Source organism: Cryptotermes secundus, unplaced genomic scaffold (genome assembly GCF_002891405.2).
Source record: "Cryptotermes secundus unplaced genomic scaffold, Csec_1.0 scaffold321, whole genome shotgun sequence".
Classification (NCBI taxonomy): domain Eukaryota; kingdom Metazoa; phylum Arthropoda; class Insecta; order Blattodea; family Kalotermitidae; genus Cryptotermes; species Cryptotermes secundus.
The window spans coordinates 1129441-1153104 of NW_019721009.1; the positions used below are offsets into that span (position 1 = coordinate 1129441).

A 23664-nucleotide genomic window follows, 5' to 3' on the forward strand; every position below is an offset into this window, starting at 1 on the left:
AGATGAGCCGTCCAGGGAACTTTGCCCTCAAAACTGTCATCGAAGCTCGGGCTGTGTGGGCCGTGGCACTATCCTGTTGGAACCAGACATTTCCTAGATGCATTTCTTCAAGAGCTGCTTCAAAAAAGATCTCAAAATCGACTGTCGAACTGCCTCCACATTTTCTGGCGTTGTAACGGTCCGTTGTCGTCCTGATGATTTTTTCACCACACTCCCAGTTGTCCTAAAGTTCTCTACCCACAAAACAATCGATTTCTGGTCAGGAACCGGACCTCTGGGCTTAATTCCCAAGTGAGTACAGAATGCACACTGCACTGCCACGTAGGAATGGTTGTTCGAAAAATTGGCTTCAACAGCAAAGCACGCTGCTCACTCGTCCACCTCATGTTTCCTACTGAGGGGTATTAGACAGAAACTTCCGCGACTGCTGCATTCGCCGAGCCTATCCCCAATTTTCTGCGACCTCCCATCCCTTCACAATGCATCTTCACAAAAAGGAAGTTTCTGCGCCCCACCCTGTAATATGTATGTATGCTAGAAAAAATTGCAGTTAGTAGAACAGAGCTGAAGTTCAGTTACATTGTATCCACAGGAATATAGTACAGACACCTGAATATTTCAATCATGATGACGTTTAAAATTTTACATCCATATATGTATGCTTTACTCATTGCCCCTCCCCTTCCCCCAAAAAATATGTTTGCTGGTACTCTGACTGGAAAAGAAAAAACTTGAACCATTCTGAAAATACAAATTCTGTAAGAAGATCAAGGAAAGGATGGATGGATGTCTGAACTTCTTGAAACATGCATTCCTTATCACTTCATACTTTGTTTTAGCCTCAGGGTCAGAATATGGTGCACCAGCAGACGTGGAACTTTTAAAAGTTTGCTGGTATGCATACTGGCATGTACTGGCTGAAAAACAGTATTGTCTTTACTTATGGAATGTAACTTTTTCATATGCAGGCTAAACGTGTTGGTGTAAAGTGCATAATTTTGCCAGAAGAGAATAAAAAGGACTATAATGATCTTCCATCATATATAACTGAAGGATTAGAAGTTCACTTTGTGAATCATTATGAAGACGTATATCAGATTGTGTTCCCCAGTGCTCATGCAAGCTAGCAACAGAGATGGTGAATGGTATGTATAGATCATAAAATGTAATGATGCAGGTAATACAGTGTATGGTGTCTCTGATGATTGTTAAGGGCATTCTTCTTTGCATCTTTGATTGTTTCCATGTGATTGCAGTTTCTGATGTCAAAGGTAAAGCTGGGTATTGGAATTACCTTCTGAATAAATATATAACCTTCCAATAAATAAAGGATATAATTTCTACAACATGTGAAATCCAAGTTTTGCAAATAATTTGCACAGAATAAATAATACTGTTTTATTTTTTATATCTGAGTTTACAAAAATAATAAATTTCTGCACCAGACTATGGTTAAATGACATAATCATATACTGTACAATCTTGGTAATCTGGCCATGCACTAGTCTGACACATCCAGTAATCTGGCATCAGGCACCAGACAGGCATCTGCTACCTTGTGCAGGTTTCTACAGGCAGCAGGGGCTGACTTGTGTTTAGTCTAGCTCGACAAACTGACTTATTTAGACCCTCGCTAGTACACAGGGTTTCATTTCTTCAATACTGTACATTCCTGTACAGCACTTTTCATACAGCGGTGGATTTAATGTAATTTAATGTAAAATGTAGTGAACACCACAGCACCTATGGATTCTTGGTCCATCCTCTAATTGACTGTCTCAGTAAACTCAATAAATAGGAGACACTGCATGTAAACAGAGACTAATCAATACTATAAGTACAACTGATATTTGGTTACATTTGACAGGTACAATAGATGCACACAATTTCCTGATGTGCTGTATGGGAGATGAATGTTTTTAGGTCTAATAAGAAGTAAATCGAAGAACAGTGTGAATCAACCACACAAGACTGAAGGAAACTGGCTGTGGAAAATCATATAAGCTCGAATAATGACTATGCAAAATTTTATTCAAGCTTAGTATGAGAATATAAAAGTTCACTTTTATGTACTTTGCTCACAATCTCGCTCATAAAAAATATATTAAAAAACTATGTTTCTGAGAAGCATAAATGCTTTGGTATAAAGAATTTACAAATTGTTTTAAGGCTGGCATATGAGCATAAACTTAAGAAAGAAGAAAGTCCAACATTTATATTCTCTGGCCCCATAACGATAAAAGTTAGTACCATATTCAGTGCTATGAGTTTAGAATGTCACCGACCCACGACAGTATACTCTGCATTCCAGCCTGCAGCTCCCGTTCATTGCCATTGTTCATGATTGTCCAGTCCCAGTCAGTCACTCCGTCTAAGTCGCATTCAGTTTCTGCATCATCTACTCCTAAAAATGAAAGGAGATACAAGAAAACAAGAGTTACATCTGATGTGAAGATATACCAACCAGTGTTCTCTTTGGTTACAATATTTTAACATCTATGTCTGCAAGAATAGTGATGAGACAAGAAAAAGTAGAATTCCATCAAATGTGACTATTTTAGTAATTAAATTAATAAAATATTGTCATGTATTTCAGGAGTGTGACTATTAGACAGGGTTTGGATTGGATGATTGGATTTACTGGAGTTATACATTCAACTTGTAACTACAAGTAATTACAACACTATTGCTGATTTCAACAGGACAAATCACTGGGACACACTAAGTGTTTTCAGTCTTCACAAGTCACGTCCTGGCAACAGATTTATAACAGCCTCACTGTCACTGCAGCACACTATGAAGTCTTCTTTCCACAGCCTAATTCATTTCTTGCCATCTCTTCTCAATCATTCATCTGCCATCTCAAGAGACAGTCTCCATTATCATTTCAGCTGGCCTGGTATCCTCGTTATATAGCCTTGGGGCAGATCCAACAGAAAACACTGTTTCCATTGTTATAGATCAACAGCACCAAGCCTGTTGCTTGTTTGTTTATTCATTGCCACAGAAACCTACTTACCGAGTCATTGCCTAGCAATGAACTACTCTGGCTCCGCTATTCTGGCTTTCAGGCGTCATTTCACAATATTTTCTACCTTACATATTTCAGCCACTAGTGGCCATCGTCTGGGGCAGACAAACATTATGAAGGGACTAGTGGAAAGTGTGTATATTAAAACTAAGTAGTTTAAACAAATTAAAATAAATTGAAAAGGTCAATTTTTTAGTTGATAAGAGAAGGATGTAGTGACAGCCTTCATAATGGTTTCTACAGTTGACACTGTAGAATTACAGAATGAAGTGATCAAGATGTCCTCTATGAAGACAGTGAAAGCATTTAACACTTCCATGTTTTCATTAAATATGACATTTAAACTGAGGGGCATTACCAGTAGTATTTTCTGTTTCCTAACTTTAGCAGGCAGTTGTCTTTTGAGAGTGGAGAACTGATAAATAACTCATTATTTTTAACCCTTTCAGTGTTACATAACCTGCAGCATTAAACCAAACTAAGCTGCCATAGTGTGTACTATCTACTTAGAAAGTTTTAATTTGTGATAACAGGTACAACCTCTGGGAATCTACTGCTCTGATGAGAATATTCATGACGTTCATGGCACTCAAATGATTAGTTGCCTCCCTGTAACAGAATGTGTGCTGCACACTGTGACAAAGGTGAAGGATCTGATTAGAGCACAAATGTCTCCATCCTGATCCAATCAAAATAATCTTTTGTTTTATCTTGAGATTACCAGTTCACCTTCTACATTCAAGTTTGTAATTCACATAATTGATAAAATTGCAGATCATAAAGGGGGTCAGCGTTTGTATAATTCACAAAAAGGCAGGCATGTTATGCTCACCAGATATACATTAAGAAAGACTTTGGTGATGGGACTAAGTCCCCAGATCATTCTGTCTTGTAATGGTCATTTTGGATTCAGCCTTCAGCCAGAGTACATAATTTAAACACATGCATTATCTGAAGAGAGTTATGTGTCCTCCCACAATGTGACAATAGCATATCTTACTGTGCCATCACTCTTCATCAGTGAGTTATACAGTTAGTAGAAGCTCTAGAAATATATCTCCTGTCATATTGTGTGTACTCGCAATACCAGCATCATGCCAAAGTTTTGTTTGACCAGTTGGCATCATGTAGTCTCAGCCAAAAAGTGCAGCTAGGTGGGAGAAGACAAAATTCGAGTTCTATGTTATGCCAGAGACTTTTGGAACTTGCTAACTGGGTTTTTGAAGAAACAGGTATTATATATATCACATTGGAAGTTCAGCATACAAGCTGTTAATCTTAATTAGCTCTACATTTTATATTTTGTAGCCAAATTTTCACAATGAACTGTTTTTTCTTAGAAACGTTCAATCTGAGCTTCATGTACTATGGAGGCTATTTAAGATCAGTATAAACTGATATTTGCCTTGCAAATTTATAGTGTATTCCAGATTTTGTTAAAACCCACCGAGTTCATTTTGGAGATGAAACGGGTATCAATGGGTGCACGTGACATCCTGTAAAGTGTTCATTTATGCACTTTGTGCAAAGAACACATGATACATGTAAATTAAATTTCCTATGGTTATGGTGATGGATCTTGTGAGACAGGATGGGGTGGTATGGACTGGATTCATTTGGCTCAGGATAGGGACTAGTAGAGAGCTCTTGTGAATATTTTGGGTCTCGTAACATGTTGGAACATTCTTGAGTAGCTGAGTGACTGGCAGCTTCTCAAGGACTTAGCTCCATGGAGTTAGTTATGACAGCAATGACGACAGGTATGGCATGGTAAATTTGTAAATACAGTAAAACTTGGTTATAGCAACATCGGTTTCTGCGACACCTTGTCTATTGCGTCAAATATTCAATGGTACGAACTAATTCCTCATAAAGCAACTGTTTTTATACCTTGCTTAGTACGACATGCACAAATGCATCAACCTCGTATGTAACGTCATTTTCATTCCTGAATTTCTCTGATATGGACATTGAACGTAATTTAGAAAGTGTGTATTGGGCAAGTAACAGGAAACAGATGAAGATAACTGATTACCATACTCGTATCTAGGTACAGTAAGGCACAACAATTGATGTAATCTACTGTAATTTGGTGAGTAGGCCTACCTTTAATATACAGTATTAGTGCGGTGTGTATTGTCAGTGAAAAGCGCTGTAATATGTCTTTGATATTACACATTTGGGCAATTCCACGTTAATGTTATGTTAGTCTGTACTTAACTACGTTTTTCATAAAAAATGCAACATTTTAACTCGGTTTTTGGTAGATTTTTACGTGACTAACATAAGGCTACTGTGGAAGTGCCCATTTCGGTTACAACGACATTCGTTTATAACGACACTATTTTTAGGTCCCTTTGATGACGTTATAACCAAGTTCTACTGTATAATAACCAGCCATATACAACCAATCAAATATTAATACAGTATGAATTCAAAAGGGGCATGCAGTAGTATAGTTGGTTGAGGCACTATGCTACAAGCTGGTAGGTTGTGGGATCAAATCCCAATGATGTCAATGGATTTTTTGCTTGACCTAATCCTTCTAGCCGCACTAGGGCCCTAGGATCGACTCAGCCTCTAACAGAAATGAGTACCAGGAATTTTCCTGGGGGGTAAAGGGTGGCCAGCACGTAAGGCTCACAACCTCACCACCATCTGTAAGCCGATTGTCTGGAAAATGTGGGAGCCTCTCACACCCCTCTTTGCCTTCATGGCCTGTTACAGGGATAGCTTTACCTTTTTATGAATTCAAAACCTGAAAATAATACTACCATACTTTCAAATTCACCACATATTACCTGCTGTAAATACCCAGCCTCGTTGTCTGCGGACATCGTCATCTGCTAAAACTCGAACTGTCTTCACAGCTATGTCATAATTTTCTTTGAACCACTTCAAATCAGATCGTCTTCGAGTGTCACTTACTATCCATATTGGTTTTTCATATGCTGTAAATATGTACACTCAGTGAGAGTAACAATTTGATACTGGACTTCCAAATCCAGTTCAGTATCACTCGAAATAAACAAGAATCAAAACCCAGAGCGACTATGATAAACAGACATGGCATGCAAGTGTGTGTGAGACTGTACATTTACACACAAAACATAAAAATGCATGATTCTGCCTTTGGACAAATAGAAGATCCCTGTATATATATAGATTTTATACAGATTTCTGTACCATTGTTTGAGAAAAATAAAAGCCACTTATTAAGCTGGGTAATAATGCCAACCAAATTCTGAAGTCTGCTTGACAGAGAAGAGATTAGCTTATAAGATGTGTGCCAGACAATAAGAACATGAGTCAAATTCCAGATATTATAATACACCTAAATAAAAACAGGTTCATAGTGACAGAAAAATAGTGCCAGAGGTATTATACAACAGTATTCAGAATTCTGGTTTGTGACAGTGGTGTAAACATGACTGCAGTATGTGTGGTGATCTGATGTTACGCATCCAAGCACTGACCGCTATCAATGTTGCTGCTAAAGGGAGAATAAATGACACATAGTGGCAAATATGAAGGCTAGAGACCTCTATGTCTCTGTGATAAATCTTTCTTCACATTCAGTGTGCTGATTTACTTGGAAAAACTTCCTATCCTCCCATCAATATTCTTTTACTGCACTTATTTCAGTATGACCTAGAACATTCTACAATGAATGCAGTGGAGACCTCTAGTCTGTTATAAACACAGATCACATTCCACCCCTACACGCTGGTGCATCTGTTCTGTTTTGCTATCTGCTTCATAATCCCCAATGGAAACAACTTTCATATTGCATAGTTTTCTGGTATTACAGATATATTATTTTTAATTATATTTTTGGCATTGACTTAATTGCTTATGTATGTTTTGTGCTAAATTCATCGGATATAACATTAAACTTCTGTCACCATCACCATATTTGTAACTGCTGTCTTACAAACAAATTTTCATAGGCATGTTTACAGTCTATCTCCATGTCAAATTTCACACATTGTTTATTACCTATTGCCATCATACTGAACACTAAATGTTCACAACTGCCATGTCATTTTACATCTTATAAAAGTTTTTCTTTTCCAACAAATTTTTCTAAGATCTGCTACCATATATTAATATATCATTTCAGGGCCTTAACTGTAGTAGCACTAGTCTCTCTCACAGGTTTGTATATGCTCCATGTTTTTATTAGCGTCTGTAGGAAATTGAAAAGTATGACTTTAATTTGGCATTACAGCTGTACAAAATGTCATGAATCAGACATGGGGTGTTGTACAGAGAGGATGGTGACCACATACGCTTACATAAGAATTGTAACGAATTTCATATTGAAATCTTTTATGAATATAAATGATACAGGATGTTTCAAAAGTACTTTTATATATACATTTATTAATAAGTGATAAATAAAAACTAAATACATTCAAATGTAGCAAAACACATCAAACGTCTGACGTATCAGAGTTATTGTTCAGTGTAACTTCCAGATGTAACACAACAAGCGTAACGTAGCTTGTCTGGCATGACTTCTGCAGCTGGCCTTAATTCTTGCCCGTACATCATGCACATCTGCAGGTAAAGGTGAAAAGTACATATTATCCTTAACAAATCACCATAAGAAAAAGTCTAATGGAGCTTAACTGGGGAAGATTGAGGTGGCCATGATTTAACTCCATTAGAATTTAATGGTGATTTGTTAAGGATAATGTACTTTCCATTGTTACCTACAAATTTTAATGACCAATGGAGAAGAATTACTGATGCAGTTGCAGAAATCACACCAGACAAGCTACATTACATGTGGGAGGAAATTAATTCTAGGTGGGATATTTGTTATTCCCGGCGCTACCAAATTTTTTCGGAGGAGTGGGTCTGGAACGCGGTCCACTCAGCCTCATGATAATTGAGGAGCTATTTCAAAGAAATAGAGTTTCCGATCTAGAAAACCGAAATTAACGGCCGTGGGGATTTGTTGCGCTGACCACGTGACACCCTCTATCTGCAAAAGATGGCACTAAACTTCGCCGATAAGCAGCAGTCGCTTGGTTGGTATAATTTGCTTGCAGACTAAAATCACAGAGTTTGTTTGTTTGTACATTGAATAGTAACGCTTGGTACATCAGAGAAAACTTGGTATGTTTGACTGCATCTCTGTGTATTTGGTTTTTAGTTACCACTTACTGATAAATGTATACATCATCTAAAAGCTGTAAAGCTACTTTTGAAACACTGTGTATATTAATGCAGTTGTCAGTATAACAGCTACTGTATGAGCTAGACGGCCAAGGAATTGGGATTTGATTCACAGCAGAGGAAACAGATTTTTCTCTTCACCATTACATCCAGACCCAGCCTCCTACATAGTTGGTGCTGAAGGCTTTCCCAAGAAGGTAAAGAAGCAGGGGCATGAGGCTGACCACTCACCTCCAGTTAGTGTCAAGATTGAGAATAGTGGAGCTATATCTCCACTCCCCTACACATCTTCATGGCATGGTGCTTAATTAATTAGGCCCATGGATAACTTTACCCTTTTACATTTCATTACATATTAAGGGTACCATATCACAATTGCTTACTTATAATGACGTACTCAAATTCTGTATAGATATACCACAGTAGTGGTGCTGTTGTGTAATGTGGAAAATCATTACCAGTGTTTCAGAGGAACCTGATGACTCATTTTTTGGAGGGGGGTGGAACTGCAGATGAAGGCAACAGGTTCCTCCAAATCCTTGGTAATGGCTACTAGCCTACATAATCTCTCATAAGACAGCAATTTCCATAGTGACTACCATGAGAAACCTGAACTTCACATTTCAACAGATTTGTTTCCTCCAGTATCTCTCTTCTCACTAAACCATGATAAAAAAATGCATACCATTAAACATTTCTACAGCAGCTTGGCAGAAATAACCATAGTCTTTTTGTCGAATCTGTTCACTCCATTTAATCATATCTTGTCTATGTTCCTCTTTATATTTACCAGCACTCATCAACTCTTCAAAATCCAAATCATGTGTTTCTGCCCAGTGAGTTTTAATAGGAGCTGAAATTTTTATCATTGTAGTATTGTTTGTTCCAAGTCTAGAATAGAGAGACACCAGTAATTTAGTTGCCATGCCTTACAATATAGTATCTTTACCCTCAACAATAACATTTACTTCTGATACACTATGTCGTGTGGTGACAAGTCATGGCACAGTTTGCAGAATGTCGAAGTGACGGGTGATCTGTACATAAGGAATTAATGTCCAGGCAAAAGTATGACCTATAAGGACTATACTTGAAAGTATATCTATAATTATTTATGTGAATCTGTTTTATGGATGCCTGCCATGATCCTTTGAATGTGGTTTCAATTCAGAAACTCCTCTGTATCACAGTTATAAGTTTATATATAGTGATTAAAGGTCATAAGGCCAAGCTTTAGGATGCTGTTAAAATAATATGGAGCAGAATGTGTAAATTTCTGCAAGACATCTGTTCAGCCCAGAAGTAAAACACATCTGCTCAAGAGGAGCAAATCTTTCATAATCAGCTGGAAATGTGTGGCCACCAAGTGCCACATATATACATGTATGTAATTTTTTACTTATTATTATTTTAGTAATTTGGTCACTAATGTAAATAACACATCCAATTTCCTGTTATACGTTTCACTTCTCTACTGATTATGTGTGGGGACTGGGATAGCGTAATCAGTATAGCGACTGGCTACAAGCTGGATGACCGAGGGGTCAAAGTTCCAGTACCAGTAGGGTGAAGAATTGCCTCATCTCCATGCCATTCAGTCTGGCTCCAGGGTCTATCCAACATCCTATCCAATGGGTACCGGCAGTAAAGCGACGAGGGCATGAAGCTAACCATTCATCTCCAGCTAGTACCAAGGTCAAGAAAATATGGATGTATACAGCCACTCCCCCATATGCCTTCATGGTGTAGTGCTTAATTAGTTAAGCACAGGGACAACTTTTATTACCGATTATGTATACAAGAACTGTGTTGTACCGATACACAGTATAAATTCTGACACTTGCACTCATTACGGCTTAAATGTGTGCATCCATTGACGGACAACCCTAACCAAAAAGTCTATGAAAATCATGGCTCATATATCATTACAATACACAGAATGATTACCTATCAAATAGCCTATCCGTTATGTAATCTTTGCCGGACTTTCTTTTTCCACTGAATAATAGTACACATGCAGGGGTCTTATTAACAGGTGTCACTTTGTCTCCGCTATTCTCCATCTTCCTACCAACATGACATGTAACTACTTCCAATGCCCACCACACCACAGTGATCCGTAACACTAGAATATCGCAGGAAGCATTACAAAGTATGTAAATGGCACTACACGTTACGTATGAAATGCATATTAACGCTGTTCCTGATTACGGATTATCTCACATAGGTAATTGTGAAAGTGACTGTTCCTCTTTCTGCTTCTGACCAAAGATAACAACGCCAAGATCGTAAATGTTCGCAAGCGTACTGTAGACCGTTGTAGACCTTGGCTTTTTATGGCTGAATCAGTTGGATCACTTATAGTTTCACGTCAAGAAGGAACTGATTAAGAGAGTTATGATGAGGCCTATCTCCTGAGATATAACGCCATGTAGTATGTTGAAAGTTAACCGGCGTTTCGGTGGAGCATGTCGCTCCATCATCAGAGTCGAATAAGAAACCAACTTCATGCTGGTGTCTTGGCTTATTCTTTGCCCTGAAGATGGAGGTGACATGTTCTCCCGAAACGTCGGATGACTTTCAACCGACTACACGGAGTTACAGCCCAGAAAATAGGACTCTTCGTAACAACCGATTGAGTGCCATAAATACACTACAAGACGGTTATGCCTATATAGTGATTAGGAGCCCAAACCATTAACAAGAGAGAGACGACAAAGTGAGGTAGATAGGGTAGACAGGTCCAACATTTGCTTGTTGAGAGTGAAAAATACAACAAATATCATCAGTTCAGGTCGAGATCGGACCTGTATCTTGGGAATTTCAACAGGAAACACGGACCAGGGCTGGTATGATGTGGGTTTACACTTTTCGTGTGTGTATGGTTCACCCTTTCCGGGAAACAGTACAATATTTTAAGAATATTTTCTGGGAAGTGACGACGTGTAGTCAGATAGAAGTCCACTGCCTTTGCTGCTTGACTTACCTAACGTACTCTTCAACCCTGAAGATGGTGCCAATACTTTATCCGAAACGTTGTTGAAATTCTAACGGACTACACGGCGTCATGTGTCAGAAGATTCTGAATCACTACTGTGAACATCCAACAGTATCTCATTTATTTCATATAACATCATTAATAACTTTACGTCAGTCTTCAGCAAATTCGTAAGGAACAGCAGTTGACAACTTTACTACAGTGTTCATTTATATTTGTCATAAGTCATGACACCGAATTAATCAGCCACCTGTACGCCTACTACTGCTTATTAATCCCCACGATCCCCACGGCTTAAGGGGGCTAGGGCTAGAAGGTCCAGAACGACCTGTTATGAATTTACCGCGCAACTGTTGGACTTCGTAGATGGCTCTGATGGCTCTGATAGCTACAGTACGGTTGCTATGGTTACAGAAGAAACTATGATGCACATGCGTTAGTCAGTGGCAGTTCAGTGATGTGTTGTCAAGTAGGTTTGGTGTCAGCTAGTTTTAAAAGTTGATATACATTATTTATTAACGAATGGAAGGTGTCCAAGTTTTGTTCGAATTATGATTGTGGAAGTAATACAGAGAGCACTACACAGTTCAAGTAAACGTGTACAATCGTATTTAAATGAAGAATACATCATTACAAGGTAAAGATAGGATGGGAGTGGACTTAGACCTCTGAGGTCCAGTAGTACAGTAGATTTCATAGTTGAGAATGATGAAATAGCTTTACATATTGCCTACCCATGTTGATATCTGTATTTTAATTTTGCTTTCCAGTTTTAAATAATTTACTTGATTGTTATGTTACCTGTATTCCTTATTTCTTGTTTTTTAAGGATAAAAGATTATAAGGTCATTTCCTCATTGAAGGTGTTGTAATAATTTTTACTTTTATTACGCAAATTAGAACGGGACTACAAAATGTTTATGAGTCAAATCTCAGTGGTTTTACAGTTAATGAGACTCTTTTGTACATCTCCTTTAGGCATATAATGCGTAAAACCAGTGCGTATCACTGCATTTGAAATATGTTTATGATTCAGCATGGTAGCCAAATATGCAGGGAGAACTTCAGATGGGGAAAGGTAAATGAGCTCCATCATACTTAACATAATGGACAATGTATGTAGCTGACAGATTGGAGAATATGTTCATTTTATGTCATATCAAGATCCCCTACCAATGTATAATATTCAGGGTTGCCAGTGCAATTAATAACACAGAAGGTTAGGGTTAGAGTGTGTGTGTCTGTATCATTGCATATTTGAGTACTGCGCATATTCTGCAGTTGTTCCAAAGATCCTCTCAGTGTATCGGAGCAAATCCATTCTTCAGTGTATCATATGTAAATACTTCATATGAATATAACGTAACTTAAAGTGATTGTCCACACGTCACATTTCTGAACCTACCTTCTTTTCCATTTAGGTTTCCTATTTAATTACATTGCATCAACTGAAAAGTTATGCATTGCTGAATGGTTAGAGATGATGATTATGATTATATGTGGTAGGTTTGAAAGGAATTGGCAGAAAGTGTATGTGGCCTGTCTCATAGTACCACCCCGACATTTACTTGGAATAACTGGGAGAAATCATAAAACACCTGGGTTGGATAGCCTTCCCAAATTTCTAACAGGATTCTTAAGAGACATGTTGGTGCTACGCTGACCTGGATTACAGTGATGTACATAAGAATTACAGGCCTTCTGCCCATCACAGCTACAGATATATGACACTTGAACTTCTCATTATGTGTATAAATCTCCATTAAATTTAGGTCAGTATAGCAGGTGGCTACAGGATGGACAACTGAGGGATCGGAGTTCAAGTGGTCAAGAATTTTCTCTTCTCCACGTCATCCAGGCTAGCTCTGGAGTTTTATCTTTAAAAACTAGCCACCAGAATAAGAAGCAATATACATAAAAAGTGTCATGTCTTCTGGGATATAATGCTGTGTATTCAATTGAATGTCAATGAACATTTTGGAGGTTTCTTGCTTAGCTTCTTCAACCCTGAAGATGGATTCTCTTACCTGTCACTTGACATTCACTGGAAAGCATGATGCTATATCCCACAATACAGAATAGTTTGTACACACCACTGTAAGAACCTCAAATCCAACAAAATACCTCAGATTAGAAATATGCTATTGCTTTTCAGAGTAAAAAAGACAGTTTTAAATATCTACATATAAACAATTAGTGATGGGCCATGTGCATGACAGCAAGAGTTTTAGTCCTTGCAGGAGTATGGCCAAGTAACTGACCAAGGGGTCACTCAGAAGGACAGTCATCTTGTACTTCCGAATGGTCACTTAGAATACCTACTTTCTCACTTTCCATGCTGATATGGGCCTTAAATGCTGTTGCCTCCAGTTCTTGTTGGCTCTTATGAGGTTGTTAGTGACCACAGTCAATATTTCTTTGTCTGCATAATCTGACCACATCCTCACCTCAGTCACTTTTACCCTGAAAATTGAAGCAGTATGAAAAAATGGTATTCATCTCCAAGACTACATTGTGTTACAACCCAGCCAACCACAGTCTGAGCACTCACTTCCATGGAAACCTCAAATCTTACATTTGATTTATTTCACGAATCATTAAGTGCATAAAGATAAGAGGTGTCATTATTATTTCTGTTATTTTTTATAAGAATCTGGATGGTTGTAACACGAATGAACTTTAGTGTGTGTCTGTGAATGGCAGACTTTTCCAGAGTTGTTGTTTATTATACAAGATTGAAGGGAAATAAATTGCCTAAATGCTCATAAATACCTGTATGTTACACAGCATTACATTCCAGAGGGTTGTAATCTTAATATCTGCCACTGTGAGAACTTAAGATCTCACATGGATGTACCATAATCTAACTTATATGATACCACAAATTTTTATGAAAGTAAAGACACCTCGCTTTAACTTACAATGAGTTGTATAGAAAAAAGTGTTTATTAACCTTGTCATCTTTGTGTTTTCATTTTATATTGTTTATCAGATGGTTCATTAATTGTATTACTAGGTGGAATTTTAATATCCTACACATAAAACTTATTCTTATGTATAAATGTTTTTACAGGCCTGGAGCCAGTGCAGGGTTGTGGATGTCATTTCTCCTACCTACAGCCATCATCTTGGGTGCCTACTCATGTCACAATGTGTCTGAGCTATACAGAACAGCAGCTACTCTTAGCCTGGGACTGCTAGGAACTTCAGTAGTTTTTATTGCAAAAGCATGCAGTTCCAAGACACACGAATATACTCTTATTATACCCTCAGTCTTCACTTATATACGGTTATATTTTTATAACAAAATAGGTAAGTTCCAGAGATATACACAGTGTTTCAAGAGGACCCTGCAAAATTTTATGGCTGTGTCAAGTGATTTTGAGTCTGAAATGCCATATTAACATGAGTCCAAGCCAGAAGTTTGAGGATTCATGATATTGTGAAGGTAATATAAAAGGGAACAGAAATGATTGCTATTAATGAAGAATTTTACAGTAACTTTAAAGTGAAATTAATATGAATGTCGCTGAGTGGGTTGGCATGGCCATGGTACTCTAGACTGGTATCTGGGAGGTGTCTGTTTCGAATCACAGCTGGGGAATTTGCTTTGTTTTCTGAAACTTTTCGTGGTTTTCCTTAGTACCTTTAGGTAAATGCCAGGACAGAATCTCAATTAGGCCATGGCTTTTTCCTTCCAAATGCTTTTTAATTCATGACTCATCTTGCATCCTACAATGAGACTGTAGCGTCTAGCTAGTCTCAGTTTTGTAAAATGCCCCCCCCTCCAGTATGAATGTTATTTAATATTTAAACAGTTACAAGAACTTTTCACAATATCTGCCTGCAGTCTGAATGAAGAGTTAAGCACAGTATTGCCAACTGCTTCAGTAATGCAGTGTGCTGAAATGTTCATAAATTGCAGGTAGACACTTTGAATAGTTTTTATAAAATGTTTCATCATCAAATATCACATACTATAAGAATGTAGTTTTCTGGAATGTGATGCCATGTAGCCTGGTTGAAGTTTAGAGATGCTTTGAAGGAACATACTGCCTCCATCTTCAGATTTGAAGTGTAAGCCAAGCAAACAACAAGCAGTGGGAAAAGTAACATAAACTTCTACTGGACTACATGACATCATATCCCAGAAGTTAGTGCTCTTCAGTCACCACTGTGAGAATTTAAAACCTCATGCTTATTTTTATTTTACATTGAAATTATTGTGAAATTGTTTATTATTTTTCTTTATTTTGGATTCATCTCTATCTTATTTTCAAACTATCATGACTCCATAAACTTCCTGAACTCAAACCATGTTAAAAGCATTTTACACCGCTCAAAATAATATGACTATTGTAACCACAAGTTTAAGTGGCCTCCGTAGTCTAGAGGTAACGTTCCCACCTCATGACTCGTAGTATGCAGGTTCAAAACCGGCGGAGGTCGTGGAATTTTTAAGGGCGGAAAAATTCAGGGAAGAAGTCCTCCGGGAGGGACTTTAAGCCGTGGGTCCTGTGTCGTATCTTTACGGCACGTAAAAGAACCTCATATCTCCTAAGGAGGTCACTGAGCCAAATTCAAGGACAATTCCCGTCCAACAGTAGTCTCTAACGGCTCTGATGGATGGGGGAAGCATTATAGATACCGCTAAGCCAGTAGAGGCCGAACTTGCTGGCTTGGTCGGGACTGATGATAAGTACCAGTATCGGTAGGGTATAGAGACTGGTAGAATATCGTAGAGGGAAGCACAATGGACCAATACTGGTCTAAGTGCATGGGAAAACCCACCCTCTCCAATAACTAACTAACTAACTAACCAACCACAAGTTTATGACTGTAGGTCACGGTGCAAGGGCCAAGAAGGCCCACCCCTTATACATTCATTCATTCAACCACAAGTTTTGCAGCCCCCATTGACTGACCCTGTATATCAGATTCATATTATTCCTTGGACATGAATATTATAGACGTAAATACTGTATATGTGAATATTCTGAAAGTTCGAAATAAGATCTTGTTTAGTAGAATCGTCCAGTATAAACAATGAATTTTTGTAATGATGTCAGCCATGTTGGTATCAGCTATCACATAACTTGTATAGGTATTAAACCTGATGGTCAAGATCCTTAGAATGGAATGTGAATTCTGATCGTGGGTTCCACGTTGTGGGCTTTGCATTCTGCTCAGGGCACTGTAACATTTATATTGACTGATGTAATTCATAATTTACATAGTAAATGTCTTTTAGAAGTTTAAATATTATTATGGGAATGCCTTTAAAAATGAACGTTTTTATGTACATTAATATTCTTATCCAATGCATTTTTATCCCACAGGTGTTTGGTTCAGCATTGCAGGTGGCTTTGCTTCATATTCAGCTGGCGAGGCTGTAATATTACTGCTTAATGCTGCCCCAAAGAGTCTCACATATGGTGAGGCTTCTGTTCTAATCCAGGCATTGATTCTGTTTTTATTCACCACAGCCGTTAACCTAGTTAACACATGGCACAACATACCAGTGCAGTGTGTAAATACTGCTACTCTTATTCTTCAGGTAAGAATTGTGAATTCAACCAACTTCCTGATACTGTAGAACTGAAATATACTTTACTACAATCATGCTTTTGATTTGTATTTGGGAGGTTCCCAGTTTCAATCTCATATGGGACACTTTGACTATTCTGGCTGAGGTTTCATGATATTCCTCAGTTTCTCCAGGCAAATGCCAGAACAATACCTGAAATTAAAGTATGGCTGCTTCCTTCCAGATAATTTCCAAGTAATTATTCACTAATCATCCTACGTTTGACACTATTAGTCTGCACAACTGACAGTATTATTAAATAAGCCATAAATCAGAGGTGGCCCATCCTTGAGGTTTGGAGGGGCTGGGCGATTTGTCTACCCCATTTGTGGCACAAGAGTGTTCTTCAGTATCTGTTGATATATTGCTTAGGTTGTTGGAAGTTCATGGAGGCCCTTGCTTCATGGACCCTATCCTGGCTCAGTTTTCTGTAGAAGTTCCTTCCACTTGCCTGTGGTGCTTGATAGATGCCACGCCTTTTCTTCGCAAGTCTTTTCCAGGGTTCTTTGGCTGGGAAGTCAGGGGCTATCAGGTCTTTGTGAACTTCAGTATGTATTTGTGTCTCCCCCACTTGCCTGAACACTAATTATTCTCACTCCCACTTCAGGTACATGGTTACATCATGAGAAAGGCTTGTGTTTAACATTTTTGGTTTTGGGGGTTAAGGTTATGTGAATTGTACGTATGTGTATATATTTGATTATTTATTATTTATAATTATTTATTATCCCTCTCTGCACCATGTGAATGTGGGCAGTGTTTATGATATTTTGGAGGTTCATGCTACCTCCATTTTCAGGATCATATTGGTAGGTGTAGAATATGGAGGCAGCATGTAGCTCTGAAACATTGGCAACACTGTCTACATGCACATGGTGCTATCCCAAGAGCAGAATCATCATCTATGATGAACCCACCATGAAATCCTAAAATCATTAATAGGAACAGTGTGTTGGGCTATATAAAGTTAAAAATAATTTCAAGGGCAATGTTACAACAGCAGAAAATAGTATTGTCACGTGATTGAGTATTATATAGACAGGGTTTGGATTGGTAATTGGATTTCTTGGACACTTACACTCATAACTACAAATAACTATGACAGTCTCACTTAGCTACACACCCTAAACGTTACTGTAACTACAGCACACATAAAGTCTTCTTGGCCTTCACTAGCCATCGCTTGGTAGTGGTTTCCAGTGGCAGATATTCCTCTTCTTATGGGTTCCCGAACTCTCCCTGGTCTCAGGTAACAGCATATCCTTCTCACAACTGGAACTCTCAACTAACTGAACTGCTAGTCCTCACTATAAGCCCCAGCATGGACCACACCGAAAACGTCTCTCCCAATATTGTGTGTTATCTTGTTACTGGGGACATGATGTGTCCACAGACCTGTTCCCTAGCAATGACTGTTGTACTGTTATCTATTTACACAGCTGTTACTTGTCAGTGGGTCTACATGTGACAATATAACTCGAGTACTGGCACTATAGAGATACTGTAGAGGGAAATAAGTTGGTGAGGAAGTACTGAACTGAATATAAAGACAGTTTGAAAGTGGTTCACCATGACGTGAATCTTTGTTCTTATAATTATCAAAGGACCTTGAAGAAAAATATAGGGACTGCAGATGGTCCAGGTGTTAAGTGGTAGAAACAGTGCATTTTAGGCTGCCCTGTACAATGAAAATGTGGGCAGTAGTGAGCACAGATGAGCCTAGCAGGACCTGAATCCTCCTTTGATTCAGGGGGTTAACTATAATTTTACCGAGAGGATCAAGGCATTCAGCCTCTTATAACAGAGGAGCACAGTCCCTTTGTAGAAATGTTCTTGTCAACACAAAAAAAAAAGAGTGCTGTGTAAGATATAAGGCAAATTCTAAAAATACTGTGACATATGGGCTGTTTCTATAACAATAGAGGAATGTCCATAAACTTTCTAGCAGCAACAAATACAGGCAACAGTAGAAGAACTGCCATTTCTATGTGACAGCTGATAAACGCCTTACCCCTTAAGAACGTGACATCAATAGGGAATCCATTGTTATAAGATATGTGCTGTGACTACTAGTTGCTAGTTTACACAGGTATTCTAAATAGAAGAGATTTTCTATGCAGTCCATGCCATGGCTGTGTAATAAGAGCTGTGAGCTGTAGGATTAGAGGAAATTGGAACTAGGAGTAGTACAGAGTCCAGTTGAGAGTTCAGTTATGTATGGGAGGCTGTGAAGAAAATAGTTGCAAGAGTGCGGCTGAGAAGCAAAGACTGTATGTGTAATATCTGGAGTGTGTAATTCAGTGAGACTCTGTGTTATAAACCCATTGCCAGGAAATGAATAGTGAAAACATTGTAAAGGCATGGCCATTGTTGAGATATGTTACATAGCAACTACTGGTGCAAGCAGATATAGAAGACTTTATTTTGTGTGCTATAATTACAGCAATCTTAAATATATTATAATTATTTATAGTTATTACTAGTAAATATCCAATAAATCAATTCACCAATTCAAACCCCATCTTCAGTCACTAATACACATGACAATATGAACATTTAAATAAGAACATAAATTTTCCCCCTTATATTTAGATATAGGTGTTTGGACGTATCTTATGTGGTTCTGGCTCCACCTGTTCAGGTGATCACAAGCTGCCACTGCTGTAAATATGTCACTAATCTCTGTTTGACATTAATATCAATAGCTATAGCAGTACTGTTTCATATATTTCAGTCCAATTTTCCTAACTGCATATTGCAAAATTTTAAGAGGCTGCATGCCAATAATCATGCTGCAGTGGCTGGGAAAAGGATACCTTTTACTTCTGTTAAGTTCTGCAGACATTTCAGAACATGAACAAGAGTGATTACATTATTCCTATTGCTGAGAATGGCAGTGACACATATTCTGGTAGAAGTCTACTGGTATTTCAGAGTAACGTGTCTTTGTCCCTCAAGATGGAGGCAGTATGTTCCCTTGAAACACTTGTGAATTAGCAAATTACATGGTGCCACATTAGATAGTAGATATAGCTTAAAATGAATCTCATCACATAAAACGTTAACGTTAGAAATTGGAATTAATTCAAGTGTCTATGTGTGGAACAATATTCATAATTTTCATTTAATTTCAGCGTTCTATTCCACTCTATTGCTTGTTTCCTTTGATCTTAGTGTGTACTGACTTGTCAATACTGACATTTTCTGACATGTTTTGGTAGGTTCTTTGCCTAACATTTTACATCATGCATTGACATAATTACTTTCTCTTGGTTGCAGGTTGGAATACTGGGTGTGCTGTTGATATGTGCAGCAACATGCATGTTCCCAGATTTCAGAACACCCCTACCATTTTATGGTTTGACCTTGGCTGTGATATTTGGTTTTGTGGTGCCATTTCTTCACATTTTGCTGCAAGCAAGCCCTATTTTGTGGATTTTACAGTTGCTGCTAGCAAACATGCCAAGGGTATTTCATTTACATTAAAAGAAATTAAGTTTTAATAGAATATTTAAGTCTTATACAGAAATGTGTATTTCTTTTTACTGTAAAGTTAAAAACGTTTATTCTGGAGAGTCTCAAAATTTGTTTTAATATGTTTATTGTGGATGAGTTATTTTGATAAGCAGCATCCATACTTGGGATTTCTGAGTCTCTGGATCTTGTCCATGGTCTAGTATTTCAACAGAACACAATTTTTCAGTTATTGGATCTGTTTCTCTCTTCAGGTGAACATTTTAAGTGGCACCTACTCAGTTGGGCCCATCAGAAATAGCTGATCTAACTGGATCATGATTAAGATCAGCTATCTCTAGTGAACCTTACTGAGTGGATGCCTTCCCGCCTTCTAACATGGTGATTGAAACAGATTTGGTTTCTGAAACATTTTGTTCTTTTGGAATACAAGTAATATTGGTACAAATATTATGTGTTTGGACATTATCCATCATCTTGTCTCTATGTAAAAACTGTCCTGTTTATTTTTCAAAGCACAATGTTTCGGAGACCAGATTCTGCCTCCATCTCCGAAACGATATGTTTTGAAAAATAAACAGGACAGTTTTTAGATAAGAGACAATACAATGGATAATGTCCAAAAACATAATATTTGTACCAATGTACCATCGTCACAAACTTTTTGATCGTACTAGTAATATTGATAATACCATTGTCAGGATCTTAAGAATTGAGCTCCTTATTTATTTATATGATCAGATCTTATGTAGAGGCACTCATGTATCGCATGTGGAAGATTAGTAGACAGTAGAATGGGTAACTTGTCAAGACATATGAGTTGTCTTTTTCTTTAATAATTTTACAATGCAGTGTTAACTGCATTCAAGCAGATGAGAAATGATGGACCAGGTCCATGACTCTTTGCATCACAGCGACCGTTGCACTGCTTGCTGTGAGTTGTGCATGAATTTTGCTGATGAATCAGTATGCTGGATGACCCGTAACGTTCGGAATGAAGGGAAGTAATTAACTTATGGACCTCTTGGTGGTATTGTATTACACAAGGAGCGGTGTGCTTCATGTGTGGGAGATTGTTTATGATTTGTCAGCAGTAGGCAGCAGTTATCAGCTCCACTAACTATTTGTTCTCAGTTTGTTAGTGAGCAGTGTGGTGCATCATGGTGTGGTATACTTTAGAGCATCATATATTTCTGTATGCCACCCATGTGAGATATGGAAAGTGTCGGTAAAAAATTCAACTTAAATTTCGTGATGAAGAGTTCCCAGCAGACAAACAATTCATAATTTGGTCAATAAAGATAGAACAACAGGCCTCTTAAGAGACAAGAAACAAAAACATAAGCATCAAGTGCTGACTAAGGAGAAGTTAGATGATATAGGGGCCAGACTTTAACATGCACCTAGAAAATCACTGAAATATCTGGCTCAATAGACTGGAGTATCAAAATCTAGTGCAAGAACGGCAACACAACTGCTGATGCCGTCCAGTGAAAATTGATGTCTTGTGTGCTGTAAGTGCAAGAAGGATTGTTATACCTGGCGATTTTAACGAAACAATTAATTGCAAAAAATATCTACATGTAACTACTTCATTCTGAATGTTATCAGCCATCAGGCATGCTGATTCATTGGCAGAATTTGCATGTACCTCGCAGCAAGCAGCACGGTCGCCATGAAGCACAGAACCATGGACCCGGTCTATGCAGTAAAAATATTCCCTCTAGTTCTGAGATTAAGAATGGTAGCATTATACCCCTGCTCCATACATCTTCATTGTGTTTACCTGTTTTATTAAACACAAGGATAATTTTATTTTTCAATACTGACATTATTACATAACCAAAAACCTAACTAATATTATCTTTTCTGTCTACAGCGAATGTTACTAATGCATAGTGCTTTACAGTCAGACAGTTCGTATACCCTCATGGCGTGATATGTAGATGCATAATAACTTTTCCCTCGCTTTGTATGTTGCTAAATGTATGAGCAAGAACTGTATTATATTTTCAGCATTGACATAGGTCTATGAGAGATGACATTGCAAATTGAAGTAAATTCAAGTAAAGTGAGATTATGTAAATGTTAGTGATCAAGGCTGAGCAAACTTATTTGTCTCCTGAACCATGACAAGTGAAAAGTCTAGACTGATGAATGAACCAACTACATTGACCTGAGCTGTTCTCCTCCACTGGTCCCTATCTTGAGCCAGCTCAATCCAGTCCATACCACCCCATCCTGTCTCTCTAAGATCCATTTCAATATTATCCTCCCACTTATGTCTAGGTCTTCCTAGTGCTCTCTTTTCTTCGGGCTTTCCCATCAAAATCCTATATGCACTCATCTTTTCTCACATGCATGCTACATGCCCTGCCCATGTCGTCCTAAGAATTCAAGACTGATGGGTGAAAATATCTTTTAATTTATTTATTAACCTTCTCTTCCAGTCTTTTTTTATATTTTTTGTAGATATGTAACAGTTAGTATATATATTATATAATACTAGGGATAGTATTTTATGTTTTGTATGTTTTGTGAAGGTAAGTAGGCTGGTGTGGAGCAGTTGTATAATTTGGAGAAATGTCTGGCAAGTAGAATTTCCCTCTGACTGGTGAACTGAGTTAAAAGTTGTTGACCCCTGTTTATGATGCTGACTGTAATATATAATTCTTTTGGCCTGTGTAAATGCAGATATGGCTTGTCACTTACTGGGCAGTATGCAGCGGATTGGCAGTCTTGGCAGTGAATGTTCAAATTCAGGGAGAACAGCAAGCCTCTACAGTTATCAGGAAGTATTTTCACATCTTGGCTGTGGCTGTGTTCACTCCAGGATTAATTAGGGAGTGTTGTTTCCTTTACCTAGCTAGCGGAGTGGTCTTGGCATTAATAACTGCCTTAGAGGTAAGAAAACGTTCCTGATACATTTGTCACATTTTCAGAAATTGGGCCTGTGCCCCAGTCATACTCGTATACTTATTAGAAAGTCCAAAAGTAATATCTTATCAGCTGGTAAATAACTATTGACTACACCTCCATCCACAATACAACCTATTTGTTTTCTCCTTTTCACTTTTCACTATTGACTATTAAAGGAAAATATTTTATTCTATCAGGATTATAAAATAATTTTAAAAAATTGTTTCATTGGTTATTAATATGTTTCTTTACCTAAAAATATTTGTAATGCAAAAGCCATTAATGATTTAATATTATTATAGGTTCATGTTAATATATTACTTCATTTTTCTCTTCTTAATCACCATCTGACATGGAAACTTGTACTAAATCTTAAAATTCACTTTTGCATTTTAAATTATTTTTCACATGACTGGTGCACCACATGTTTTCACTGATATGGTCATCATCAGGTGCTTGGAAAATTTC

General features: G+C 37.8%; 3 protein-coding genes across 5 annotated transcripts in view; 2 read left to right on the forward strand and 1 right to left on the reverse strand.

Moving 5' to 3' along the window:
- Positions 1–4876, forward strand: part of LOC111874993 (lon protease homolog, mitochondrial) — a 49442-nt gene extending 44566 nt beyond the window's left edge. For 2 of the 3 annotated variants that reach the window (XM_023870953.2, XM_023870976.2), the window contains exon 17: positions 969–1815. In XM_023870953.2, coding sequence (XP_023726721.1) covers positions 969–1127 — 159 coding nt within the window. In that variant the 3' untranslated portion in view covers positions 1128–1815. Of the gene's footprint in view, positions 1–968; positions 1816–3564 lie in introns of those variants that run through there. The other variant, XM_023870965.2, reaches the window with a different exon arrangement.
- Positions 1385–10521, reverse strand: LOC111875015 (phosphomevalonate kinase). The gene is made up of 4 exons (XM_023871019.2): positions 10166–10521; positions 8904–9109; positions 5833–5982; positions 1385–2404 (listed from the first exon to the last, which is right to left on the reverse strand). The coding sequence occupies exons 1-4, from the start codon at positions 10279–10281 to the stop codon at positions 2262–2264; spliced, it is 615 nt and encodes a 204-aa protein (XP_023726787.1). The 5' UTR covers positions 10282–10521; the 3' UTR covers positions 1385–2261.
- Positions 10522–11650: 1129 nt separating this feature from the next.
- The window catches only part of LOC111874992 (dolichol kinase), a 29248-nt gene continuing 17234 nt past the window's right edge, over positions 11651–23664 (forward strand). The window contains exons 1-5 of the mRNA XM_033755690.1: positions 11651–11853; positions 14290–14528; positions 16556–16773; positions 20083–20271; positions 22972–23181. Of these exons, the coding sequence (XP_033611581.1) occupies positions 11768–11853; positions 14290–14528; positions 16556–16773; positions 20083–20271; positions 22972–23181 (942 nt within the window). The 5' untranslated portion in view covers positions 11651–11767. The remainder of the gene's footprint in view (positions 11854–14289; positions 14529–16555; positions 16774–20082; positions 20272–22971; positions 23182–23664) is intronic.

Coding starts and splice junctions, on each gene's coding strand:
- LOC111875015 (XM_023871019.2), bottom strand. CDS start 10,281: ATGGAGAATAGCGGAGACAAAGTGACACCTGTTAATAAGACCCCTGCA. Junction 9,110..10,165: donor ACGGATAGGCTATTTGATAG/GTAATCATTCTG, acceptor TCTCTATTCTAG/ACTTGGAACAAACAATACTA. Junction 5,983..8,903: donor TGCTGTAGAAATGTTTAATG/GTATGCATTTTT, acceptor ACATATTTACAG/CATATGAAAAACCAATATGG.